This window comes from Salvia hispanica, chromosome 4 (genome assembly GCF_029641045.1).
Source record: "Salvia hispanica isolate PSC_SH4W2 chromosome 4, Shi_PSC_v1, whole genome shotgun sequence".
Classification (NCBI taxonomy): domain Eukaryota; kingdom Viridiplantae; phylum Streptophyta; class Magnoliopsida; order Lamiales; family Lamiaceae; genus Salvia; species Salvia hispanica.
In genome coordinates this window covers 40287255-40314064 of record NC_142695.1, presented here as the reverse complement: position 1 = coordinate 40314064, position 26810 = coordinate 40287255, and the positions used below count along the sequence as shown (strand labels likewise).

The window sequence follows — 26810 nt, the reverse complement described above, 5'->3', positions numbered from 1 at the left end:
AATGAATTTTTTGTGGTCGTAAATGAACTTGTATCTAATATTGTGGGTGAAGACAACGTCAACGTAGAGTCAGCAAGGCATGCACTGTATGATACATTCTCTCTGTGTCTTAACTCTTTCACCAAAATAAAGCACAAGTGGTCCATAATCCTTTCTGGAAATAAAGAGTAGACCCCCCCAAAATATCAACAGATAGAAGCATGCACTTAATAATTGGCAGCCACATTTGAATCCATATCCCAGTTGAAAAACAACTCGTTTTTGCCATAGTCGAACCATTTAAAGCACCACACACAGAGAAGAGTCTTTCCATTTTTAAGTATTGCCAAACACAATTTTGAAAAATGAAGTTTGGAAAAGAGTTCTCATCACAGATGGTGCAAGAATGGCAGGGGGCATACATGGACTACTCCCATCTCAAGAAACACCTCAAAGCCCTCCTCAAATCCCGGCAGCAGAGCAACAACAACCCCGGCTTCAAGAGACGGAGGCAGGCCATGTACAGGGCCTTCAGCGGCCTCACTGGCCGGAGCTCACCCAAGGCGAGAGAAGAAGAGGCTGTCATGATCCCACATAGTGCATACCAGGCCTTGCTCATGAAGCTGTCAGCAGAAGGCGCTGAGCAAGAGCTCGAGTTCTTCAAGAAGCTCGACCTTGAGTTTGATAAGGTGAGGACGTTCCACGAGGGGAAGGTACAGGGAATACAGGAGAATGCCGTGGAGCTTAGCAAGCAGATGGATGCTTTGATTGCTTTGAGGATCGGAGTCGAGAGGCCGGATCACGTGCAAGAAACGGTGGCTGCTGGCGTGGTTTTGAGTCCAGCGGCTAGAAGCCCTGAAGGAGAGCATATGGATGTGATTCAAGAAGTTGAGATGGACGAGGCCGAGGAGAAAACTAAGATTCTTGAGGGTTCGAGGCCTGCACGTTTGCAAGTTTTGGAACATGTCAAGATCAATGTTGATCCTGATACCCCTGTCTCGACTCTGAAAAACGTCGTCATGAGCTCGAAGATGAAGCTGTCGTTCAGCAAGGACGAGCTGAGGAGAGCAGAGAAGAAGATGCGCAAGGCCTTCATCGAGTTCCACCAGCAGCTTCGCCTTCTCAAGAGCTACAGGTGAGAGCTTCCGTTGCCACTTTCTATATCAGTATATTGGGTTAATATCACTTTCTATCCCAAGATTTGAAATTTTCCAATTCTATCACGACTTTCAGAAAAGTTTGGGATAGAATGTGATACAGTAACACGACTAATAGCAGCTGCATGAATTGATGTTGCAGTTTCTTGAATATGCTTGCCTTCTCCAAGATCATGAAGAAATATGACAAGGTGTTTGTTACATTGCACTTCACCTTCAATCAACTAGCTTTTCTTGAGTTTTCACTAAACTTCTTGAATTATTTGCAGATAACTTCAAGGAATGCTTCAAAAACATACCTGCAAATAGTCGACACATCATCTCTTGGAAGCTCCGACGAGGTTTGCTATGCAGCAACATATACAGATTCAGTTTAAGGATTTCAACATAGTATTATGGCCTTGACGCAAAGTTCCCATCTTCTTTTTTGCTAGATTTACAAACTCACCGAAAAACTAGAGGCCTCGTATATCAAGCACTTTGCAAATGGAAATCGAAGAGAAGGAATGAAGGTGTTGAGACCAGGAGCGAAAAGAGAGAGGCACCGGATAACGTTCCTTCTAGGTAATATATTGTTAGCTAAAAAACACTTGTTCTTCGCGAAACTTTTACTCATTGCAATTATAGTATTCCTAAAGATTCAGGTGAAAATTACTTACTTGTGTGCAGGTCTATTCACCGGCTGCTGTATAGCTCTGATTGCTGCCATCATCGTCTCTGTTTATGCTCGCAATCTTCTTCAGCACGAAGGAGGAAGACAGTATATGACGAACATATTCCCACTCTACAGGTATGTTCCCTCAAACTTTTTCGCTGTTCCCTCATCCAAAACTGGACTAGATGCTGAACTGATAAACTTTGATCTTCATAGCTTGTTTGGATACATCGTCCTGCACATGGTCATGTACGGAGCAGATACCTATTTCTGGAGGCGATTAAGGGTGAACTACCCCTTTATATTTGGCTTCAAACCAGAGACGTCACTTGGCTTCAGAGAAGTCTTGGTCGTTGCCTCTGGACTCTCAGTACTCACCCTAGCTGCTATTCTTGCTCATCTCGACTTGGAGATGGATCCGGAGACAGAGAAATTCCGATTAATAACTGAACTGCTTCCGCTGTTCCTAGTAACTGTGAGTCTAATATAAAGCTCTTCTTTAATAAAAAGGGCCACAACACTGAAATGCTGATGAAAGACTAATGTTATGAATATTTCTATTTCAGGTTGTGCTTGTTATAACACTATGTCCCTTCAACATAATATACCGTTCCAGTCGCTTCTTTCTCATTCGTTCTACATTGCACTGCATCTTTGCCCCTCTCTACAAGGTCTGCACATCATGAAAAACAGGAAAACATACAAATGAAACTATCACACCACTTTGCCATCTGAATTCAGGCTGCCCTTTTTGCAGGTTACCTTCATTGATTTTTTCGTGGCAGATCAGATGACGAGCCAGGTACCACATTTTCTACATCATCCAAATGCAATATGTTAAGCTAAATAATCAACACTAGAGAATAGGATCATGATTTGTACCTAACTACAGCAACAGAGCTGAACCTTTCATGCTAGGAAGCAACTCTTCGCAAAGTATAGCACTGAATTCATTTCATACATGCATGAAATTTTCAATCAATACTCTAATTTTAGGCTTTACTTCAGCCATTCGAACACAAATTAAATAATCATTTTTTTAAAAATTATTAAAGCTTCTTGATATAATCTTGGAGTAAATCAATGGTAAAAGCAACAAAGAAATTCTGGATAACTTATCGAAGTTGAGAAAGCCATGCCAGTTAAATAGCAGAGAGACGAGCTGAGCGAAACTTAGATTATGAGAGAGGTGAATCCCATATACAGCATATAGATTTAAATTTCAGATTCTATATTAATATTACTACTCCTATTATTTTTAATAAATGTAAAATGATAAAATACCCCTCCGCTCCACCGCGGCCTAACTGCTACATTCCGATTCATTTTGTACATCAGATTCAGGCTATCAGAAGTCTGCAATATTATATATGTTACTACGTGTGGGGCGACTTCAGAAAGAGATCGAACGAATGCACAAACAACAGTACTTACAAGTTTCTATACATAGCTGTGGCCGTTATTCCATTCTGGCTGCGCCTCCTTCAGGTAACTCAAACTCCATTGATCATATTAATCTTAAATTCAGTCTTCTCAGCTAAAACTTGGCTGCTTGGATGAACTCAGTGCCTCCGACGTGTGTTTGAGGAGAAAAGCGCTATGCAGGGCCTCAATGGCCTAAAGTATTTCTCAACAGTCGTTGCTCTTGTGATGAGGTCATTGTATGATATCACTGTACAAAATGGCAATGCATCGGCGTTTTGGAGAATCATGGCTGCAGCAACCTCCGGCATCACGACCATCTACAACACGTATTGGGATATTGTAGTGGATTGGGGTCTCCTGCAAAAGAAAGCCAAGAACAGATGGCTGCGAGATAAGCTTCTGATATCAAACAAAGCTGTATATGTAGTAGCTATTGTGAGCAGTTTATCTCTTTCACTCTAGAAAAACACGTACCCACAAACACAAGAACTAAACTTACAGAGAGTGTCTGGCATGAAACTGCAGGTAGTCAACATACTTCTGAGGCTTGTATGGATGCAGCTGGTCCTTGATTTCAATCTACCATTTCTCCATAGAAATGCCATGATCGCTGTTATTGCCTGCTTGGAGATACTTCGTCGTGGCATTTGGAACTTCTTCAGGTATGTTCCTTGCGATCCTTCAATGCCTAGAACTCGTGTTTCTACCATTAATGGACATCAATCATGCAGGTTGGAGCATGAGCATTTCAACAACGTGGAAAATTATAGGGCATTCAAGTCCATACCTATGCCATTTTACTATGAAAAAGACCACCACATCATGTGACAAACATGACTAATGAAATTTTGTCCTGTGTTAGGGAGATGTCGTTTTAATATTTGTGATAAGTGTGTAAAGGAAAGCATTTCCAGTATGTGTAGATAATTTTTCTGGTGTTATTTAGCTAAATCCTGAATCAATCATCAGAATCTTCTCAAAGTTTTACACAAAAAATACAAGAACATTGGAAGTTCAGGAAGTCTTACGTCCAAAACTCATATCCTATAATCCAAACATTTTGACAACTTACATGTGAAAAATGCAATCTAAATTTCTGTCATCACTTGGAAGCTTGTTAAGCAAGTAACATTGTTATTATTGTCAACTGCCACGAGAGCAAACATCACACAGCACACTCTAGATGAAAAGGGAGAAACATCACACAGCACACTCTGGAGGAAAAAGAGAGCAAACGGTAAAGAATAAAGGTTTTACATGGGGGAAAAACCTCTTTGGTTGCGACCTCTTCTTTAGGCAGGGTAACAAAAGAATCACGAGACAGAGTTTTCTGCTGTCAATGCACCTGTGACATCTTTATCTTGGGTTCCATTGATATACGAGAGTGCTAGAGGGTTATAGGTGGAGCTTGCCTTCTAAGACATCGTATAGCTTTAATGGCAGCAAGAGTGGTCGCCTCTTCACCAGGTGGCAATTTTGCTTCCATAGATGCATGTAATAGATCAGCATTCTGTTTTGTTCAACAGAGGTTGACTCGACAACCTCATCTTCTTGTGGAAAGAGGAGCTCCAGATTTGCGTCACACTCACGAGCTAAACTCGTGATTGGTCAGGCATAAAGAAAGGCTGGTGGACAGAAAGCTGAGTAAAAGGTAGACTCAATAGTTCACCAGTTGGTATACCATATTTTTTCAAAATCTTGATAAAGCCTAATAAGGAATACACAAGATAGGTAAGACAAATGAAACTGATTTAGACAGCTGATAGTGAGAAAGGCCTTGATAACCACACTGCAGAGAACGAATCAACTGTTTTATCTGCCAAGTTAAGAGAGCATTAGTCTTTTGAAAGGACCATCTCTCCATGGATTGAGACAAAGTTCTTCCTTATCTCCATCTACATCGCTAAATTCAGTCTGAGTTGTAAACAGTAAATTCATACATCCTCTTGCCTTCAATCTCTCTATTCTTTCTTTCAATGCCTGCAATGACAAATAAAAAAACTCAAGGATCAGAGTAATGCATCTCACTGGTGATGTTTATTGGTATACAACTAACTGCACACATGTTATATGCCCTGTTATACTATCATTTTAATTGCAGCTGGCCTCAAAAAAGACAATGCTCATAAACCCCACCAATCCAAATGACAAGAATTTATAGTTCGTATCTGCATGCAGTTTTTATTTGTAACCAGCAGGCAGCAGCTAATTTTGGGATACTTCAAGTAGAACAAAATCGCCTATCCTTACATTCCTAAATATTTTTATTAAAACTGAAAACATTCAAATAGGAATAAAAACACTCAGGAAAATTATTCACGTCAATGTGTGTACACATATTATATCTCACTGTACTTATATGAATCTATATCCTTGAGCCTTCTCTATATGTAGCTAGGTCCTTCCTTTGGTGAGGAGTGGGGAAGTTGAAGATGATGAGTTTTTCCTTAGCAATATATAGCATATGCCAAAACCTCCAGTGAGTTCAATATTCATGATAGCAACGTAATAAGCTTTGGTCTTCTCTCATCTCTTTCTATCTGAGTGCAATTTCTGTTTCTTATTCCATAATCTAAGTGACCAAGCGTTTGGAGAGACAAAATCCATAACTCTTTCCTCTGTCTCTCTATGTATTTCACATGAAAAGTTAAAAAAATAATAGTAACCACAGAAATTTAACAGCATCGCATTCACGTTAACCATATTCTACTCTTTCCTTTACGCATCGACATTCGCTTCTAGAAAAGCATTAAGTATCTATCAATTAATAACTACATTGACACAACTGGTGTGTTCCATTTAGAAAATTCCAGTAAGGTCAAATAAATAAATATCAGGAAGAAATGGAATATGCCATGGGAGATTCTTTTGAACCCTCCAAGTAACAAAGATTTAATTCCGCTATCATAATACTAGTATTTATAGTTCATGTCTTTTCCACACCACCAGCCACTCATAGTCATAGAGCTATCTCTATCACAAATTTCCAGTCTCACATTGCCTCAATAAGCACCATTTCTTTTCAAATTTCATACACCAACAGTAGAGTTACACTTGCATTACTAAACAGCCATGCCTACATTTAGCAGTGCAACTTCTTGGTTTTGAAAAGTTCGACGGTTTCCACGTTGAGAACGAGGGATTCATGATCTCTGATTCTCATAAGCAGTAAGTCCTTGAACCTCATCACTTGTCACCCATTCATGATCCATCATCCCAAAATTCAATTCAAACAATCCATTAATGGCATGTAACAAAAGTTAGTCCATGTAGTAGATGACTACGAAGTAACTGATCTTTTTGTTTATTTTATTTTAAAATTTTTGCTCCTTTCTCCTACTATTGACTTACTGTCTTCAAACACTAAATGCCGTTAATGAATCTGAACAAGCAAAAAGGCGCAATTTTCAATCCCTATAAACAAAGTATGTAATCTGAATAAAATTATTAATGAAGAAACAATAAAGAGAAAAACCTGGAAGCGGATGATGAAGTCTGCCTCCTTATCGACGTAGAAATCGTTGAACTTTTCGCGAAGCTCCGGCAAGGGACATTATCAATTGCACAGCAAATATTTGTCCCTCCACTCCGGTATGGTTTCTTCAATGGAGAATCCAAAATTCGGACCTGAATTTTTTCATAATCAGGTGAGCTTGGATTGGATATATAATTTCCTGATTCAGTTATTCTCATCTGACTTTGATTATTTAATCTCAGGCTGAACATTTATGCTGGGAATTGTTGTGTGAGAGCAAAATGAATGGAGTATCAGCGATGTATAACTGGAATTGGACGCATTATTTCATATTCACACGTCTAGTTGAGATTTGCGATGAATTCGGATTATTCTACACTCAATTCACGTTGTTTCAACGTTAAGATGGATTTAAATTTTAAAATAAGTAGATTTATTTTCAGAGCCAAATAGCACTCCAGTCCATTGTCGGCTCAATTGATTTGTAATGGACTTGCCAGATTCCACTCAACGCAACAACAAAGTGGGAAGAAAAGCACAGTTACAATAAAAGTGACTCGCAATTGAATTGATAATGTAAAAACCAAAATACTTGTCGGGCATAATATATATATCTATACTGATATAAAGTGAGATTTGTGGTAAAAATAACAAGATTGCCATTGATAGCTGTTTTGGTGGGAAAAAATTGCAGTATGTGAGGGAGTAGTTTAGGTAAATCCAGTTGGCTCAATTTAGAGCTATTAGAGGGGGAGAGGCCGAGAAGAGAGAGATAGAGGAGGCAGCTAATTAATACCTGATTTTTTTGTATGTATCAAGACATAATTTATAGAAGGAGCCTATATTTGTTAGGTTTGCAGTCTTTACTAAAGAAATTTATTCTATTACAACATGTATATCTATTTTATTCTTTCAAAGCTGCTGATCCATTAATCAATTTCCAATGCCCTTTATCCCTAAAAAAAATTATTGACGTATTAGTAATTATATTTAATATTACTTTCAACACTAAACACAAAGAATCTACAAGCAAATCTAGAAAAAAGTGTGACAGCCTATAAAATAAAGCTTTTTTGAATTAAGTAAAATATTCATTCAGTATGTATGACATATTATATCTACCAAAAATAATGAATATCCCCTAATTCAGTTATCAGCCCACGTAAATTTTCATTTGGCAATGCAAACATTTGATAGGCTGTCACACTTTTTTCTAAATAAAACAAGCATAAGATACAGATTTTTGCAGAACAAATAAGAAATCCGCTTTGTATAGTAATTTGGAGAAAAAGATACAACCCACTATATATTAGTAGTATCATCTTACCTTGGAAACATTATACTACAATTTATATCTGCAAAAAAAATTGTTGATATGTTAGTAATCAAGAGAGAGAGAGAGATTCATATTTCCAGCAGTTTCCAAGAGAGAGAGAAATTGTGTTAAATTCATATTTGCTATTGTTTCCAATGCAATTATCTAAAAGGTCTCTTATGTTATATTTTTATGGGGAAGATGCATCTTTCTAACCAGCATGCTAAAGATGGGAGTCCTATAAATACCCCCCTATCTTAACACTCTCACTATCACTTACTTCCTCTCTAAATCGAAATCATCAAACTCATTGGTAACCTTCTTGCAATTGCTTTTCCATATCTTATTCCATCCCTCTGTACCCCTTTGATCAATTTTCTTCATCTCATTCCTTCTACTTCTCTGCAGTCTGCAACATTGTTTTAGTTGTTGTTTAATCTTTGAATCTGTTTATGTTGAAAGAGATATTAAAAGAACTCAACAATGCCTCAGTGTTGCACCTTGATTGATAATTTGCATCCTTCGATTACTTCTTCTGTGATAGAGTGCGTTGCATCCGTGTCTTTGATGTTGCAGTGCCTGGGAATAAGGAGGAAATCATTAGCTTAGATTGTAGATTGTATGCTTCATGATCGAGAGGTATAATTTAGTACTATAAGACAGATTCACAATCTATCTATCTATCTATCTGTTTCTATAAATCTGGAAATCTGCCACGTTTTAATGCACTTACTTTATCTAACATTTCAGAGTGTGAGAATACAAACAATATTTCCAAGGAATTTGATTGAGAAGCTTCGTCCTATTCTTTTCAACTAATTAACTCTGAAATCCAAATTGATAAATATCACCTATTTATTATGTAATCTGATATAGAAAGGGCATTAAGATAGTTACCGCCCAGGATTTGTGTAATATCTTTGGATGTGTTACCTTTTAATGTGCATCGTTTTCTGCACTTCTTATATCTTCAAGTGTAGACTTGAAGAGTCTCTCATGGATGAATCACTCATCTGCACTATTGCAATCTCTATGTTAATCTTTTCGTCTCTCTTTACCTTTTGTATTTTCTTCCTCTTATTTTGGAAATTTTGTTCACTCATTTTGTCACCTGTAAGGAATCAATAATCTTATTAGTGTGGATCAAACATGGAAACTTCTGTAATAACTCACTGAACTGTTTAAGTTCTCTATTTTGATTAGAATTTGACACAGATATGATTTTACAATCTTTGAAGCCTGCTATGTTTAATTTTTAAACATGCTCTGAAAAAACAATTGATTTATGTCTACTGTGAAGTTGTTAAACGTTTTTGAGTCAGGGGTTGTAAGTATGAATGCTTTTGAATTTTTTCTCAAATCTGTGTATGTTTTCACCAATTTGTGAAAGTTTGATGTAGAAAAATCATTGATCTATGGTTGGGAAAAGAAATTTAGTTACCTTTCGCAGTTTACGTCCGTCTGTTAGTTTACAAACCCATATAACATTCCACCGCTTTCATCGGTGCCGTTTCCTTTCATTTTTTTGCCTCATATCTGCTATTGTACAGATGAGAACAGATCTGCTATCGTGTAGAAAACAATGAGTGTTCTATTAGAACCGATCTGAAATCTAAATCAATTACAAATCGTTTAAAATTGTTGAATCAAGAAGCGGATTTTACCTTTATCTTACTAATCTAAAGTGTCAGTTTGGTGAAAAGACAATTTTATCCTTTTTGGAGGAAAATGAGAAGCTGACTTTGTAATTAAGTTTTTCTAATTTTTTACAAATGTTGGCATTATACATGTTGCAAAAAATGCTCAATTAAAGCAGAGGCTTCTCAAATGTTGGTGTAAGAGTAAATAGCTAAATTTATGGCTTATAATGGTTTTACGTATATAATAATGAACTTGATGTTGGTAAGATAAAACTAATACCTTAACTTATTTTGGTCTTTAATGAATGTTTTTTCTGCAAGTGTTAATCAAAGTTATAAATTATTAAAAGTCTCTATATTGTTCTGTTTAATATTTAATGAATGATTTTTTGAGTCTTTGTTTTTGTTTTGAGGTTTGCTTTTTTTAGTTTCTTAGTCCAGGCATATTAGTATTGAGGCACATGAAATCAACAAGAGTTTAAGCTTTAGCACTAATTCTAATCTGAACATCTCTTAATCCACTAAATGAACACAAAGTATACTAAACCAACAAAATCTTATCATACAATCATGTTTTAAGAAAAATTATTTGCAAGATGTATTCTATTTAGATGAAACCATACTCTCATACTATAGTCAGACAAGAATATGTAAATTGATTGACCTACACTTTTAGAACACTATGGTTTTAATTCCACAACCAGCTAAGCAATTTTCTTCTCATTTTGTAGATATATATTTTCAATTTAAGCAAATGAAGAAACTAAGAGATCTTCTACTATAAAGGAAGAGTTATTTTCTTTATGAAAGCTTAAATAATCAATGAGGTAAGCCATCTATACCTTACATTATCCATTTTGTCTGGAATATGTATTTAATCTTTAGCAAATGTACCTAAATGTACATGTGGAATACATGACGGTTACCACCTGATAAGGCTAATTTCATGCATCGGTTATATGTGAAAAAACGTTATAATTTGCTGGGTCTAACACGTTTCCTAAGCCAGGTGTGTGAAGAAAAATCGCTAGATCGAGGAAATGCTGAAGGAGATGGTCTAGCGAAGGAAAGGAACGAAGTGAGCAGGATTTAAAAGAAAAGAAGGCGTGACAAAGGGAGTCAATAGCTGAGGGCAACAAAGTCTTATCTCTCGCTGGGCCCCACTCCAACGCCTATATATAGAAGAGCATGCAACGCACATCATCACTTTTTTTTCACTCTCTTCTTAGCTCACACACATTACACACACTTGGGAATGGGAGATCTGGGGTAGTCGGGTACGAAGGGTTACTTTTGTTTAGAAGTTTCGCAGTTGCAACACCGTCCGAGTGTGGACGAAGATACAATTTCTCTTAATTTCAGTTGTTTACTCGTTTTGCTGTCGAACTTCACTTTTGGGAGTCGACTTGGTTGTTGATGATACTTATTATCTTTTCGCTTTGTTGATTTGCGTTTAGTTGTTAATTTTCAAGTTGATTTACGTAGATCTCTCTGCTGGAAGTTTATTTTTACAAGTATTATTTCAATCTCTGTTTTAATTTGATATTGTGGTGTTTGATATGGGAATTTGGTGATAGATCTGTGGTTTATTGACTGTTTAGAGGTTGTTGTTCGAATCTGAAGTGATGAAATGTTTCCGTTGGATGGAGTTCGTGTTGGACGCTTGGATCCGGAGTGGATTTAGCGTCTGAGGTTGGATTCGAGGCGAGAATAGGAAGTTGTTAGATGGATTTGAGTTTTCTTCTTGTTTTCTGTTTTGCTTCGTCTAGCGTCTGCAGATCTGTTCAGTTCTTCGTTCATTATGCATTGATTTGACTTAGAATTAGTTTGCTCTGTTTTGATTTCGTTCATGTTGATTTTCTTATGAGTTTTACGCAATTTGGTTGTAGAAGATGATGTCGCTGTTAGTTAGTACGAGAGTTAGTTATTTTGCCAGCTTTTCGTTCGTACTCTGCTTTTTCAGTCATGGTCCCCACAGTCAGTTTGTTTCCTAGGTCTAGGTAATTAAAGTAGTTTTCTTAAATCAAGTGTTGAGCAGTTAATTTCCTTTGCAACGTTCTCTTATAATTTCGCCTAGGTCTAGCTGTTAGCTTAGGAGTTTTAAAGATTCCCAAGTCAAGTTTAATTTATTTATTTTTTTCCTCAACCCAAAAAAATGCGTGGCAGCAGCCAACACCAAAAACACACCCAAATCCTTGAACATGAGTATTACGCATCCTTCTCTGTGGGATCGATCCCTACCTCCCTATACTAGGTTTAGTAAAGTGGTTGAGGGTTTTTGAAAGAGGTGTTTTGTGTGTCCGACGACCAGGATTTCCTGCGACCAACGAGTTCCTAGACCGCGTGATCTAGTGGATTTGCTGGACCTAGGGAACCTGTTATTTCCTTTTGAACACACTGTAAACACACAACAAGGAGAACCTTTCACCACCTTTACCCAAATTAAATTTCTAATAAACATTGAAATTTAAAGGCTTGTCTTTCAAAAATTTGATATTTGGTCCTTTGCTTTCAGTCATTTCTGGATTCGAATCTGCTATTAAGTTTTCACTTTTGAGTTATGTGTATTCATAATTTCGCAGTTCCAATCTATAATTTACACATGCAGATCATAACAATCTAAATTTTTGAAGTTTATGTTGAAGTAGATAAATTCAGAAACTTTGAACAATTTAGCCATTCTAATCTTTGTAGTTTCAAATCGATTTTTACCTTGGAAGAAGTATTCTTCGAATTTTCTTTGGCTGTCGTTCGTGAGCTTGATCCGGCTCCAGATTTGTTTTTGATTTGCTTGGTTTAATGGTTTTTTTGGTTGATCAAGAAGTGTTGTAGCAAGTTCCTCCTTTTGAACTCCGATCTGCCCTGTTTGGTCACCATCGTTTTTGTCGCAGCAGACGCTGGCGGAGGAAGGTCCTTCGGTTAAATCCTTCAATCGGCTGTTGATAAAAGAGGAAACTTGATATAATTTCTTGATCATGTGCTACCTGTAGAATTTGGCTTCAAGAACGTGCGATGGGTGTGATTGGAGAAGAGGTGGAAGTGTGTCGAGGGTTTGTGTGTTGGTGGAGAAGACGATCTTCTCTTCCTTATTTTTTTAATTTTATATTTCCTCTTCTATAATTTTAGATAGAATATTATATTGTATTTATTTAGTGATCTATGATATTATATTGGTGTGGTTGCATAAATTGTTTTCCAAATCATGAATAAATAAATATTAGTATTATTTGTTTCTCATTTCTACTAATTCAAAAAATCACAAATGGAGTTTTATTTAACAATATTTGATGTTATTTGAAATATATATTGCTCTATATTGTTTATGTAGGTTTATATTTGAAAAAACCTTTTTTTGGTCAGAGTCAATTATATATTGTTCCTTAAAGAGTTACAAGTTGTGAATGATTGAATAGTTTAGTTTTCCTTTATTATTTGAAAATCTTATGTCATGTGCATGGTATTAGTAATATATGATTTATTTATTTTATTTTATTTGACTCCACTTAGTTGATAGTTTTAAGTTGTAGGTACTGTTTATTGAATATTAAATGTTTCATTTAGAATGAGTTGAGAGGAGTACATTTTTCTTTTTGTTATTGTTTATAATGTTATTAATAGTTTAAAATGTTATGAATATTTATTCTAATTAGTAGGGGTGATTTCACTACAAATGTTGTTTACAAACAAGTTTTTCAAAACTTACGGATATTTATGTTTTATTGATAACAATTGTTGAGTTATTTTTTTTCCATTTATCTTATTGTTTTCTTTTTGATATCTACTCACACATGTTTTATTTATTTGTTTATTACTAAAATCTAACTAACTCATACTCTTTTATCATTAGTCACACGTCTCTTCTTTGTCATTTATTTTATAGTATATTTTACTCCTCTTATATCAAAATTAAAATTATGTAAATCTTTATATTGTTTTGAATTCTTATTTTCTATAATTTCATTAGAAATTTGTATTCATTATTTGAAAATATTATGTCCCGTGCATAGCACGGGTGTTAACACTAGTATTTTAAAACAGAGAAAAAATATATACTACAATGCAAAAATTAAAATGAAATAGAAATAGAAATAGAAATAGAAAAGAATAAAGTCAAGATAGGAGTCTTTCACCAAGACAAAGTTTTGAATCTTATACAAAGTACTACTCCCTCCGTCCCAAGATCGTCCCAAGATAAGTGACTTGTATTCTTTTTTAGGGTGTCCCACTATAAATGACCTATTTCCATTTTTAGCAAAAAGTCATCTCTCTTACTTTATTCCCACCTACTTTATTCTCTCTTCTCTCTTCTACTTTTCCCTCTCTCATACTTTACTCTCTCCACTTTAACTTATTTAAATACCATTCCTTAAATCCCGTGCCCAAAAGAAGTAGGTCACTTATCTTGGGACGGAGGGAGTACCGGTTAAATGGACTAGCTAGTGAAGGACCAAAGTTTTTATAGAGGCGGTTCCATTATTTAAGAAAGGGGGACCTACTGATTTTTACATGCTCATACCTATTACCCCAGGTTGGGCCGACAGTATGTTTGTTTTTTTCAATTAGACCTAATGATCAAATTTTATACATGTACATAAAAAATGAATGTGTTTTTTTGGAGAGAATAAACATGAGTATTGAGTAGTAAAACAGTATTGAATTGTTTAAATATCTTCATTCTTAAAAGTTGCATATGCTATGGAGTACATCGTTTTGTATGAACTGACTTCAAATACAAAAGAGATTATGTTTCCGTCTTCGCATACAATTTACGCAATTATGATCCTTGATCTATTGTAGTGTTTCGATTTGATGCTATTGTCAGTTATTCAAAAATAAGATTAAAATACAAGTCCAATTGGAGTTGGCTTAGTGATGGAATTTATATTAGTTCCAATCCAACCAACTGTTCTATAGAGGTTTACCCAACTCAGATTAGTAAAGAATATTACTCCTACTAAAATACAATACATATTTGGAGGGGTCAAAATTTGTTTGGTGGCGTAACAAGGCTCATTTTCTCACAGAGAAAAGTACCACCTGCGCATCAAAATTTAGTTCATCTAATAAAAAAGTAGTACTCCTACTAGATATTTCAAATTAATCTAGCATTATAAGTTCAGAATACAAGAAAAAGTTCTCCAAAATCATAATACTATTATTGAAGAAATGGCTTATTAGGGAAGAATCCAAGGTACAGGATTTGATTATATTTTTCTACATAAAGAAATAACAATCTTAATCTTAATATCTACTAACGAGGAAAGTTCACATTTCACTTGACTCCAAATCTTCAGCCACTCCAGAATCTACTTTGTCCAAAACTCAGTAGTTCCACAAACAATCTAAATCTATTTGCCCTGTTGAAATGATAGAAAAATCTTCACCAACATCGTACAGACCAACTCCAACTTCATACATAGAGACCGTGTTAGACATTTCACTATTATCATGTGAGAAATCAGCTGCAGCGTTTTGTTTCTTGAAATAGCTCTTTGTTCCACACAAACGGGGTAGAGTTGTCTGTTCTGGCTTTAAAACAGAATCCAGGCAATGGAAATTTTCGGTATATGGACTGGGTTGAGATGAAAAAATTGAAGTCGGATAAAGGGAATTTGTGTTTGAAGAAGAGGTATATTCTTCAACATATATATCTTGATTATTTTGTAGTAGATTGGAGAAGCAGGTCACATGAGCAGCGGCATTCATATGTCTCGTATTATCACCGGATGAAAAATCCACCAATGGAGGTAAATCAAGACGAGATTCAATGCTACTTAACATTTCTGATATGTGGACTTTCTTTCTTCCTAGAGTTTTGTTGAATACTTTGCAAACTACCCATTCATTCTGCAAGATTGAAGAAACAAATTGATCACTTGAACAAAGGAAACAGAGCAGAACAGGGGAAAACAGAGAAGAACAGGGGAGATTGTGAACCTTAGAGAACATATTGTAGTTCTTTCCTTGTAATCTGTATTCATGCATAACCCAATTGCTTTTAACTCCTCTAGGGGCTCTCCCTACATAGAAAACCAAAGTCTTTTTCATCCCGACCAAGACTTTTGCTCGGTAAATCTCCTTATCCCTCCCGGTGGCCTTCCAGTATCCAGCACTCGTAGCTCGATTAATCCTCAACCCAGTTGGGTACTTCCTGTCTTTCAAACAAAAAAAATGCCACTCTTTCTCCCCAATCTTCGCCTTCCCTGCCAATCCGAAACATATTTTGGGATTAGAATATGGATTAAACACTTATAGAATCAAGAAAATCTTATTATATATCCCTTACATGGCAAATCCCAAGGCTCAACCTTGTTTAAGTCAACCTCGCCAATAGCTTTTGTGGTGAAATTGAGGTCGAGTACCTTTGGGGATAAGTAATGAGACACGAGCTCTTCATCGGTCGGATGGAATCAGAAACCTGGGGGCAGTTTTAGTGGTTGATCACACAAATCATAATTATATAATCCTTCCATTCTTGAAACTACACAAACCGTTCAAGATAATTATGCAAACTTATCTCGTAACACAAGAGTGTATATGATCAAAAAGGGATGCTTGCATAAGATGGACAACTCTTTCGATAATTGTTTTATAGATGCATAAATAAGCTTAACTTTAATGAAGCTTTGACTAGAGAGTGTTAGAGTGTGGATGGTCTATTTTAAAAAATTTATAAAATGAGTGAAAATGTGAAGAAACATTGTTCCTATAGTAGCCATACAATGAGTGTGAACGTACTAACAAAGGTTCCTAATTGTAATTTACAGCTGCACCAAAGTTGACAACTTCATTGCTATTAGTAGTGGGTAACCTAGTAGTAAATGATAATGTAAAGACCATAAATCATAAATTTGACTTTCTCCGAGTTATTATCCGAGACTTGATATTTGGCATATCAGAAATTTAGGCTTTCATGTTCTTATTAAATGTCAACTTTGAACGTGGAATTGACTTTTGCTTAAAGTTATATATTGTCAACGAATTAGTGGGCAATGCAGTCATTTTCCATAATTAATCAGAAAAGATTATATGCCTCATTTATTTCTTGGTGGCTGTTAAGCACCTTAATTACTGATAACTACTTGTTCACCGTCTTCATTAAATCCTGGTTTAGAGTATCTCTATGTACACATTTTGAATAAAGATAAATTAACAAAAATTGTACTTCAAATTTAAATAAGATAATACTATCAAATTAGTTTGAATTAGTAGCTTCATTAATTATATATATCAATGACTAATTTAACCCTATTTGCATTTATAAGAGAAAAATTGTGCCATTACAGTATTTCCTTAATCATTTTGTTTTAGAAAATATGTAACTGATTTTATTCTTGAATATATTCACGGTTGTTCAAAAATTCAAAATACAATTTAGATAGAATAATCATTCATAGTATTTGAATGGAATAAATTTTTTTTAATTCATTTTTATTTAAACTATCACAATGGTATGAAGATAAATAAATTATTCTTTTTAATAATAAAGTAAAAATTGTGCAAAATAATCTTTTATTTGGAATTACTCTCGTATTATGCCATATATACCGATATTTTAAATTTTTCTAATTTTTAATTTTTCAAGCATTATAGTACATATTGGTAGATATTTCAAAGAGAAAAATTGTTCGTTTGTGAAAAAAAAACCCCAAACCCTAAAACCCTAAATTTCTTTAATATAGTATTTATTTTTAATAATATTTTTTTTATCTTTTATAAATACTATTTTGTTATTATATGATTATTCTTTGTTTTATATAGTGTAATATATATTGATAAGATTTCAAAACTGAAAATTTTATATAATTAAGAAACTACTCTCATTGAATGATATTACGTGGATGTATGACATTTCTAAAATATATTATTAATAATATAATAGGGGGTGGATGTATGACATTTCTAAAATATATTATTAATAATATAATAGGGGTTAGATGATGTGAGATTATTTGACTCGATACATATAATACAATCTTCTAATGTATAGCTCACAAATTGACAAAAAAATTGAAATTATATGATAAATCACTATAATTTCAATTTTTCACTGAAATAGTTTAATAATTTCATAACTATGAATTCAATTTTTCACTGAAATAGTTTAATAATTTCATAACTATTTTCATAGTGCCTAAATAAACTCCATAATAGGGACAAACATTTTATAGTCCAGCTTCGACTTCCATAACACATTAATGTCCATCAATTGACTTAACAAATATTTATTCTGAGTGAGAATATAAATAATTTTATATATTTTTCCATTTTATCCATTATAAACATAATCTAACATGTGGTCGTATAAATCTCTACTTATCTTCAGTTATCTGTTGTTGTAAGTATATGAATTTAATTTAAAATGGAGCTGAGTGAGGCAAAGTGATTTATCATTTATTAGAATCAAACATAATGATCCAGAACACTACTCCCACACATGGACAACATACATGTGCCCCATATCCACAAGGAGAGATGTTTCTTTTATTGTCTCAAAATTCCACAGGTCACATTTATGCATATCTCTGCGACGGGCTGAAGAGAGTGGACTCTTCCCTTCCGAACTTCAAGCTCTTAGCTTCGTCTCGGGAGATGCCGAAGGCGTTCATGAGAACTTCATTGGGCATGGCTCGGATGGCGGAGAGGCGGCCTGCGAGTTGGGCGTTCATGGCGTTGTCGTTGGTCTTGAAGGTGATCCACTCGAATCCGTTCTGGCTGGCCTTCTTCACCACAACGAAGTTCTGCGGGACTACCAGAAGCTGCCCCTCCTTCACCTCTCCGTCGAAAACCGACCTCCCTTGGGTTCCCACCACTTGGATCCTCGCACTTCCCTTAGTCACGTACAGGGCGGAGTGGGCGTTTGTGCACCATTGTGGCGCCACTATGGCATTCTTGTAGAGGATTCCTCTTTGAGCGCTGAGCTGCAAGTAGTTGAGGATGGGGAGAGACTGGCTGTTGACGTTGCTGATGCGGCCGCCGCGGGGGTTGTAGAGGTCGGCGCTGGTGGGGTGGTCGAGGTTCTTCTTGATTTTGTATGAGCAGAAAGTTTCCTCCAACCCATTGTAGGGCCTTCCTCGCCTCTGCGAATGCTCCTCTTCGCTCTCGTACTCGGGCAGAACCATCCTCAGCTTCTCTGCTCGGACAATGATGCCTCTTTCGTCTTCCTTGCCTTGCAGCCTCCTCATCAGCTCCGGCTCGGTGTTGAAAGCGTCCGCCAGAAGCTGCTCGTCGAACCCGTACAACATGTTTCTGTATTCTTTCCCTTGTTTCTGGCTCTCAATGGATTGTGGGTTTCCAGCAAGCACAAATTTCTGTACCAATTACATACCCCATCAATTTCAGTGATTTTTCAAAATTTTCCAATGTGTCTTAAATTTTATACTAACTCTGAATTTGAAGTCAAGCTGGTTGTTGTCATTGCCAATATCCAACATGGACACGTAAGTCAAGGGTGCGTCTCCGTCGTTGTAAACGAAGGTGGTGATGCCCTCGGGCAAGGCAATGACATCTCCGCGGCGGAACCTCCTGAGTTTCTGGTGGCGGTCGCCCCTCCGAACATCCTCTCCTTCCCGAGCGGAGTATCTCGAGCTTGCTCCAGCCTCCGACTCATAAGTCTCAGCACATCCCGGAATCACAGTCCCCAAAATACCGCTACCTAAACAATTTAAAACATTATTCGTAATTCAAAATCGAAAAATGTGGAAAGAAATGAGTGATTATCTACCTTGGACGATGAAGGTGAGACGAGGGGCGTTGGTGTAGAAGGGCAGGACGAGACCCTTGGGCTGCACCTGGTGGCGCACGAATTCGATGCCGGCACACTCGAATTCGGCGCTGGAAGTGTCCCAGTACTCGCTGAAGCCGGCCTCGGACTGGAATTTGAGGGTGGGTTCGCGGGCGGAGAGCTGCTGGATTTGGCATTGGGTCTTGGCGCGGAAGCGGTGCTGCTGCTGGCTCTGCATGCTCTGCCAGAACTGCTGCTGCATCATTTGAGCTGAGCAGCAGCCATGGAGGAGGAACAGGAAGCTTAGGCAGAGAGAGAGCGAGAGAGCTTTACCCATGGCTGTGATGTGATGTGATGAGAGATTGGAAGAGGTTGTTGGTTGTTGGTGTGAAGTGGCGATGGGAATTTATACAAGTAGGGAGTGAGGTGGGAGTTGACACGTTAGAGAGATGGTGATACACTTGGCTGATGCAAGTGTGCATGTCTGTTTTGTTTGTTATGCATGGCTGGTGACGTTGTCCACTTTTGGGTAATGTGGCATTCATATGTGGAGATGCTGATACAGATGCCTCTTCGATGTATCTGCATGTATAATGATTTTACTCTATCGGTCTGCCAATTAAAACTCGGCTCAGTGCATGATTTAAGAAATTATTTTATTTTGTAAATAAAATTAAGAAAATTGAATTAATAGAATATAGATCTATTTTTATATATTAATTTATTAATAGAATATGACTGTAAGAATTTAGTTGAATAATGGTATTACTTACTTAGAATGGAAAAAAAAAAAAGGCAAATGAAGCTTTAAACTGAGGACACCCAAAATGATATGTAAGAATTTAGTTGAATAATGGTATTACTTACTTAGAACGGAAAAAAAAGGCAAATGAAGCTTTAAACTGAGGACACCCAAAATGATATATAAAAATTGGAAATGGAGTAACTTTTTATACTCCCTCCGTCTATAAAAAATGACCACATTGTGAATGACACGGGTTTTAATGAGGAATTGGAAAAGTAAGAGAGGATGGAAAAAAATAGTAAGAAAGAAATAGTGTTAGTGGAATGTAAGGTTCATATTATTAGTAGTGTTTAATTGTGTTAGGTAGCATATACAAAGTCCTTTTTCAAACTTGGTTTGTTTTTCGTGGATAATAAAAAATGACAAATATGGTCTATTTTTCATGGACGGAGAGAATACAATGTATTCTTCTTTCAATTTCAATGCAACCCTAAAATTTAGAGCCAAGCAGAGTACATAGTACTTACTCATATTTTGTTGAAGTATAATACTCCCTCCGTCCCATAAAAATTGAGACAAAACTTTCGGGCACGGAGATTAAGAATTTATATTAAATAAATAAGAGAGATAAAAAAAGTAGGAAAGATAAGAGAGAGTAAAGTAAATGATGGAATAAAGTAAGAGTGATTAGATGTTTTTTCTTTTGTTAAAAAAGGAAATGACTCAACTTTGTTGGGACGGACTAAAAAGGAATACTACTCAACTTTTATGGGACGGAGGGAGTATATTGAAATTTTCATAATATTATTTCTTTTTCTAAGAATTATTAAACTGGTATAATATCATTAATTTACATCGGATTGTCAATTTCTCACTAATTCGACAATTTAAATAAAAAACATAATCAGACAATTGAACTTAATATTACATAAATTAAAATATATACTAGCTGTGGTGGTTAAATGTGGTGGCGATAGTAATATAAACCTAAGGTGATGGCGTAGTAAATTAGTAATAGACTAGTAATATAAGTAGTGTACATTAATAGGCTCATCGTAATATACTCTCTATTAAAATTGATTTTGTAATTTCTTTTGATGATGTCCCTTTTAAATTGATACTGTATTTTATTTTTAGCATATAAACAATAAATTTACTTTATTCCTATATTTTATTTAATTTCACATTATTTTCTTTCACTTAATTATCAAATATAAATTCATATCCAAAAGAAACATATCTCTATTAATGTGTAAATTCATATCCAAAATAAACATATCTCTATTAATGTGATGGAGAGATTAACAATAATATAAATAATGGTATTAATATGTTATTTCATTGGAAGATTTCGTGGTGGATTACTCTTTCTCTAAGTTATTCCCTCTTTTATTTTGTCATTTCTCAACTTTAACTACTCCCTCCGTCCCACGATAAGAGTCATACTTTTGTTTCTGCACTCGTTTTACAAAAATGTGATAGAGAGATTAACAATAATGACATTCGACCCAGTATTCCATTTCGGGTCATCCCACATAATTTGTCCCACTTTTACCATTTTTAGTAGTGGACCCCATATTCCACTAACTCATTCATACTCACATTTTATTATAAAACTAATACTTTAAAAGGAGGACCCACATCCTACCAATTTTTTCAACTCACTTTCCATTAAATTTTCAACTCACTTTCCATTAAATTTCTTAAAATCTGTGCCGGGTCAAAGTATCCCAAATTATCTGGAACGGAGGGAGTATGATTTTCATAAAATAAGTGCCCAAAAATAATGGGGACGGCAAAAGCGGGACAGAGGTTGTATACGCATATTTTATGGATATGTTATTTTTCATTGTAATATTTGAATTTTGATTTAAGATTCGTGGTGAATTATACGGGAGAAAAAATACTACTCCTACTCCATTAGGATTTTGGATCTTATTCCCTACAGTAATAAGGATTTCATCGACGTGTGTAGCAGAAAAATCCAAAAAGCGAAAGACCACAAAAAACAAGAAATCTACTCCATTAAAAGGATCTCTTAAATTTTATTCAGTGAAACAAAACGATACACATTCCATCCCTCTCGCAGTATTGAGGTGAAGCCCTCATTATTTAAAAAGGCTACGGTAACTTTGGTGGAATATCTAATTATGTTCGTTTACATCATAGACTTGATCACATCCAACGCGTAGTCAATCGGCCATGGGCGGCTTGGGTATCTCGATGAACGCCTGCTAGAAGTGGAGCTCATGATCCTCGATTCATCTCTCTTATACTTCAAATTCTTGGCTTCCTCCCTCGTGATGTCGTACGCGTTCATCAGCACCTCCTCCGGCATCGCTCTGAGCGCCGAGAGGCGCCCTGCCAGCGGGCTCACGATGGCGTTGTCGTTGGTCTTGAAGGAGATCCACTCGAGTCCCTCCTCGTCGCTCGCCTTCTTGATCACCACGAAGTTTTGTGGCACTATGATCATCTGCCCCTCACGCACCTCGCCGTCGAACACCGACCGCCCGTTGTGCCCCACCACTTGGAATCGGCCGCTCCCCCGCGTGATGTAGATTGCCGAGTGGGCGTTCACATTCCAGTGTGGCGCAATTATGGCGTTCTGCATTAATGTTTACTAATCAATTTGATACAAATATTAATGAAATGTGTTTAATTTAAATTTATGTACCCTGTGAAGGACGCCTTTCTCGGCGCTAAGGCGGAGCGAGTTGAGGATGGGGAGTTTGTGGCTGTTGACGGTGCTGATGCGGCCGCCGCGGGGGTTGTATATGTCGGCCCGGGAGGGCTCATCCAGGTTGAGCCTGAGCTTGGCGCTGCACAAGGTTTCCTCGAATCCATTGGAGATGCGTCGGCTCTCCCTCTCCTCTTCTTGGCCGGGGAACACAATGTTGAACTTGTCAGCTCGCACGATTTGGCCTCTGAAGTCATCCTCGCTCTTCAGTTTCCTGGCTGTCTCTCTGTCCACGTTGAAAATCTCTGCAAGAAGCTCCTCGTCGAATGGGTAGAAAACGTTGTTTCTTTCGGTTTCGCTCTCTCCCCTTGGCCGGCTGCGGTAGCTCTGTGAGCTCTGTGCTTCGCCTCGTGGCTTTCCGGCTAAGAAGAAGTTCTGCATATTCAATTAATTTAAATGAGAAGCCAAACAAGAAATTAAAATTGGTTTTTTAAACATAAACATACCCTGAATGTGTGATCGAGCTGGTTGATCTCACTGCCGGTGTCGAGCAATGCAACAGTCTCGAGCCTCTCTTCTCCGTTGTTGTAGAACCAGAGAGTGATCCCGGCCGGCAAGGCCAGGACATCACCTTGCCTGAACTGGCGGACCTTCTGGTGACGGTCCACGAAGCTTCTGCTGCTCTGATAGTGTTCGCCTTGTGGCATCTCGGTCTCGAAGGTCTCGGCGCACCCGGGGATCACGGCTCCGAGCAGCCCCTTTCCTCGGACGACGTAGAGGAGCTGAGGTGCATTGTTGTAGTGGGGCAGCAAGAGGCCTCTGGGCTGGATGAAATTCCTGACGGCGGCGACTCCGGCGCACTCGAACTGCTGGTTGTTGCGGTCCCAGAACTCGGTCCGGCCGGCCTCGGAGTCGAAGCGGAGGGTGGGCTCTTGGGCGGTGAGTCTCTCAACCCGGCAGTCGGTGCGGGCGCGGAGGCGGTGCTGCTGCGGGTTCTGAAACACCGGGTCTTGCTGTTGCTGTTGGTCGGCGATCAGAGCGGAGGAGGCATTGAGGAGAGCAGCGCAGAGGAAGGTTAGGAGAAGAAGAGAGGAAGTGGAAGCCATTGTTGTAGTGATGGGTGGATGAGATGTGAAGCGGAGAATAGATGAGGGAAATTTATAAAGGGGAGAAAGGGTTTATGGTTGGACACGTAAAGGATGGATGAATGACATTTGGCTAGTGGAGTGGTGCATGGAGTTTTGTTTGAATGTTGCATGCATGAGGAATATGCCCAACGCCTTACACCTAATGGATATTTGGGTGGCTATGTGGCGATTCTGCTGCCATTCACAAATTAAGACTGCGATTGATCATAATTAATGCTTAATTCAACTGAAATCCAAAGAACTCAATAAGAGTAGTATTGTTAGTTTTGTCATTTTACTTTTTTGACATGACTCAATTACTAAACTAAGGACTAGCTACGTGGTGATCACTAGTCAAGACCCAAAGTATGTAACTGTGGTGGCCACGATTTATATATGCACAATAAAAGGGGTCAATTAAGCTCACCGTTTTGCTTTCATTGGTTAATTTGGGTTAAAGGTCAGCTATAGTCGGTTTGTGGACTAATCAAGTTTGAGTTAATTGCATTATTGTTTCTATTAGATATAAATTTTCAATTATAACCCGTACCCGTAAGCATCAATGAGCTGATAAGTTTCAGCTACACCAATATACTAGTATTTTCATTCACTATTCAAAGATTTATTTATTTATTTTTTCTATTTTTAGTATGTGGCCCCACAATATTTACCCATTTTCACTTAATTTCCTTTACAAAATCAAACAATATTTTAAAATCCAGGCTAAGTCAAACTGACTAAATTTAGAGGGAGTAACTACTAAAAACTACACTAACGTACCTCTAAAAACTCTGAATCCATTTAATCCAATACAATCATAATTCTTGGTAAACTAATGATCATGCAAGTATCCCTCATCCCTGGAAAAACGCTAGTCCTACTAATTAGTACTACCTCTGTCCCTGAAAATTTGATACAGTTTACTATTTCGGTCCGTCCCTAAAAATTTGATATACTTCACTTTTATCATTTTTGGTAGTGGACCACATATTCCACTAACTCATTCCTACTCACATTTTATTATAAAACTAATACTTTAAAAGTAGGACCCACATCCCACCAACTTTTTCAACTCACTTTCCATTACATTTCTTAAAACCCGTGTCGGGTCAAAGTGTAGCAAATTTTGGAGGACGGAGGTAGTAATTTATGTTGGTATAAAGCATTTATGTGCAAGAAAACAATCTCCTTAGAGCATCTCCAATGGCGGCTAGCCCACCGGCTAGTCAAATCGCAGCGCTAGCCGGTCGGCTAGCCGAACAACTGCGACCGGCGAGCGCTGAATCGGTTAGCCATTCGGCGAGCGCACGCCGATTTGAAGGCGTTGGCCGCCATTGCAGCCTGACGATCGGCGAGCGATCGGCCAGCGCAATTTATTATTATTATTATTATTATTATTATTATTATTATTATTATTATTATTATTATTATTATTATTTTTTAATTTTTGAAACATTATATATTCGCGATTTTCACGTCGTTTTCATTTGCACCATTTGTTTTAACGAGTTTTCTCTCTATCTAAATTTCTGTACAAGAGCAACATCAAGAGATGGACAACAACAACCAGTTTACTCCAGCGACGAGAGGGTCTCAGACTCCTACGGTACCCGTGGGGTCTGGATGGGGGCAGATGGGCGGGCAGTACAATATGGCGGGGGCTTGTGTGTGGAAGCCCGATTTTTTTTATTATGTAATTTTTTTTATTTAATGTAATTTTTTTTTAATTAATGTACCTTTTTTTTATTTAAATGAAATTAATGAATTTTCCCGTATATGTCTCATAAATTTATTTCCGTAATTTGTCATAAATTTAATTCCGTAAATTGAATTATTTTTATTGCGGCTAGCCTGTGGCTAGCCTATTTGCTTAAAATGATGATGTGGCAGATGAAATTTTATTGCTGGTGACATGGTAGGGCTAGTCTGTGGCTGGCCTAAAGCCATTGGAGATGCTTAGATAAATATTATTCAAAACCGGCAGAATATATATTATTGAAGGAACTACATATATACGTAAACATAAATAACTACCTTATGCAATACAAATTGACTAATGCATCGCAGTCTACTCCGAATGCAAATATATAGCTCTAGATCCTCTGCAAATGAACCTCACGTTGCCACTGGAAAAAAGTGAGCATCTCATCTTTCGACGGCAAATCACCGTTGATCGTCGGATGATCAACAAAATTACTCTTCCACGCTGCTAAATTCGGAAACTTGAGCGCATCCAAAATTGTGACGGCAGCAACTTCCTCCCAAACAGGCAACATGTAGGCAATGAATCCCATCATGAGATCAAGGTACCCAATCGTATCGCCTCCAAAGAAACGCCTTCCTCCTAGCTTTTCTTCCACTCTTTCAAGATGACCAATCGCATCTTTCACTGCTTTCTCCTGAATTTCATCCTTTGAGCACACAGTAAGCCACGCTGATTCAAGAACCTGCCAAAAATCAAATAACAACATGTTTAAGGCCTCGTACTAATAGAGTCGTAGGGGTTGTACTTAAATATTGGCACACTCTAAATACCTTTTGGTCTGCAAATTTAGACCAGAAGCGAGCTTGGGCTCTTTGGTAAGCATCAATTGGAAACAACGGGGCGTGGCTCCAAACCTCGTCTAAGTACTCGAGGATTATGGAGGATTCCGGCAGTGGATTACCGTCATGAACAAGAACAGGCACTTTTCCGGTGACAGGGTTGATTTGAGAGAGAAGAGGGCTTCTATTGAACATATCTTCTTCTATGTATTCAAACTCAATGCCCTTCAGTTTCATTCCCCATTTCACCCTATGCACGAATGGGCTAACCCAGAAGCCAACCAGCTGCACGCCCTTATTGCCTTTTTCCATTTTAATTATTCTTGTATTTGTTCTATTTTAAATAC

The 26810-nt window shown here is 37.1% G+C and overlaps 4 protein-coding genes, 2 long non-coding RNA genes and 1 pseudogene across 10 annotated transcripts; 2 read left to right on the top strand and 5 right to left on the bottom strand.

Moving 5' to 3' along the window:
- Positions 1-220: 220 nt before the first annotated feature.
- On the top strand, positions 221-4178 carry LOC125196465 (phosphate transporter PHO1 homolog 3-like). Of its 3 annotated transcripts, XM_048094993.2 has the most exons (12): positions 224-1114; positions 1279-1327; positions 1406-1477; positions 1571-1700; positions 1806-1926; positions 2008-2266; positions 2358-2462; positions 2549-2593; positions 3130-3279; positions 3358-3651; positions 3742-3878; positions 3948-4178. In XM_048094993.2, exons 1-12 carry the CDS (start codon positions 345-347, stop codon positions 4042-4044), a joined length of 2229 nt encoding a protein of 742 aa, XP_047950950.1. In that variant the 5' UTR covers positions 224-344; the 3' UTR covers positions 4045-4178. The 3 variants fall into 3 exon arrangements, with proteins under 3 accessions (XP_088913187.1, XP_088913186.1, XP_047950950.1); XM_089057061.1 differs by having other exon boundaries at positions 221-1114; positions 3742-4178; XM_089057060.1 differs by having other exon boundaries at positions 222-1114; positions 1806-2266.
- Positions 4179-6152: 1974 nt separating this feature from the next.
- Positions 6153-7581, top strand: LOC125196466 (uncharacterized). Its single transcript, XR_007171895.2, has 2 exons — positions 6153-6863; positions 6934-7581. It is a non-coding gene; the product is annotated as an uncharacterized LOC125196466 (long non-coding RNA).
- A 534-nt stretch (positions 7582-8115) lies between these two features.
- LOC125191844 (uncharacterized) lies at positions 8116-12697 on the bottom strand. Of its 2 annotated transcripts, none has more exons than XR_007171262.2 (3): positions 12359-12697; positions 8507-8585; positions 8116-8415 (listed from the first exon to the last, which is right to left on the bottom strand). It is a non-coding gene; the product is annotated as an uncharacterized LOC125191844 (long non-coding RNA). The 2 variants fall into 2 exon arrangements; XR_016137644.1 differs by lacking the exon at positions 12359-12697 and adding an exon at positions 8940-9108.
- Positions 12698-14812: 2115 nt separating this feature from the next.
- Positions 14813-16119, bottom strand: LOC125191990 (NAC domain-containing protein 92-like; annotated as a pseudogene). Its single transcript, XR_016129101.1, has 3 exons — positions 15933-16119; positions 15584-15849; positions 14813-15493 (listed from the first exon to the last, which is right to left on the bottom strand). The product of XR_016129101.1 is annotated as an NAC domain-containing protein 92-like (transcript).
- Positions 16120-18019: 1900 nt separating this feature from the next.
- On the bottom strand, positions 18020-19750 carry LOC125197410 (11S globulin seed storage protein Ana o 2.0101-like). Its single transcript, XM_048096148.2, has 3 exons — positions 19371-19750; positions 19033-19301; positions 18020-18957 (listed from the first exon to the last, which is right to left on the bottom strand). The coding sequence occupies exons 1-3, from the start codon at positions 19705-19707 to the stop codon at positions 18160-18162; spliced, it is 1404 nt and encodes a 467-aa protein (XP_047952105.1). The 5' UTR covers positions 19708-19750; the 3' UTR covers positions 18020-18159.
- A 2383-nt stretch (positions 19751-22133) lies between these two features.
- Positions 22134-23941, bottom strand: LOC125196411 (11S globulin seed storage protein Ana o 2.0101-like). The gene is made up of 3 exons (XM_048094914.2): positions 23299-23941; positions 22790-23227; positions 22134-22720 (listed from the first exon to the last, which is right to left on the bottom strand). The coding sequence occupies exons 1-3, from the start codon at positions 23896-23898 to the stop codon at positions 22274-22276; spliced, it is 1485 nt and encodes a 494-aa protein (XP_047950871.1). The 5' UTR covers positions 23899-23941; the 3' UTR covers positions 22134-22273.
- A 1945-nt stretch (positions 23942-25886) lies between these two features.
- LOC125197127 (glutathione transferase GST 23-like) lies at positions 25887-26810 on the bottom strand. The gene is made up of 2 exons (XM_048095833.2): positions 26455-26810; positions 25887-26366 (listed from the first exon to the last, which is right to left on the bottom strand). The coding sequence occupies exons 1-2, from the start codon at positions 26773-26775 to the stop codon at positions 26013-26015; spliced, it is 675 nt and encodes a 224-aa protein (XP_047951790.1). The 5' UTR covers positions 26776-26810; the 3' UTR covers positions 25887-26012.

Coding starts and splice junctions, on each gene's coding strand:
- LOC125197127 (XM_048095833.2), bottom strand. CDS start 26,775: ATGGAAAAAGGCAATAAGGGCGTGCAGCTGGTTGGCTTCTGGGTTAGC. Junction 26,367..26,454: donor CTAAATTTGCAGACCAAAAG/GTATTTAGAGTG, acceptor GATTTTTGGCAG/GTTCTTGAATCAGCGTGGCT.
- LOC125197410 (XM_048096148.2), bottom strand. CDS start 19,707: ATGGGTAAAGCTCTCTCGCTCTCTCTCTGCCTAAGCTTCCTGTTCCTC. Junction 19,302..19,370: donor TCTCACCTTCATCGTCCAAG/GTAGATAATCAC, acceptor TAAATTGTTTAG/GTAGCGGTATTTTGGGGACT. Junction 18,958..19,032: donor AGCTTGACTTCAAATTCAGA/GTTAGTATAAAA, acceptor TAATTGGTACAG/AAATTTGTGCTTGCTGGAAA.
- LOC125196465 (XM_089057060.1), top strand. CDS start 345: ATGAAGTTTGGAAAAGAGTTCTCATCACAGATGGTGCAAGAATGGCAG. Junction 1,328..1,405: donor TCATGAAGAAATATGACAAG/GTGTTTGTTACA, acceptor AATTATTTGCAG/ATAACTTCAAGGAATGCTTC. Junction 2,463..2,548: donor TCTTTGCCCCTCTCTACAAG/GTCTGCACATCA, acceptor CCCTTTTTGCAG/GTTACCTTCATTGATTTTTT.
- LOC125196411 (XM_048094914.2), bottom strand. CDS start 23,898: ATGGCTTCCACTTCCTCTCTTCTTCTCCTAACCTTCCTCTGCGCTGCT. Junction 23,228..23,298: donor AGCTCGATCACACATTCAGG/GTATGTTTATGT, acceptor TTGAATATGCAG/AACTTCTTCTTAGCCGGAAA. Junction 22,721..22,789: donor AGAAAGGCGTCCTTCACAGG/GTACATAAATTT, acceptor ACATTAATGCAG/AACGCCATAATTGCGCCACA.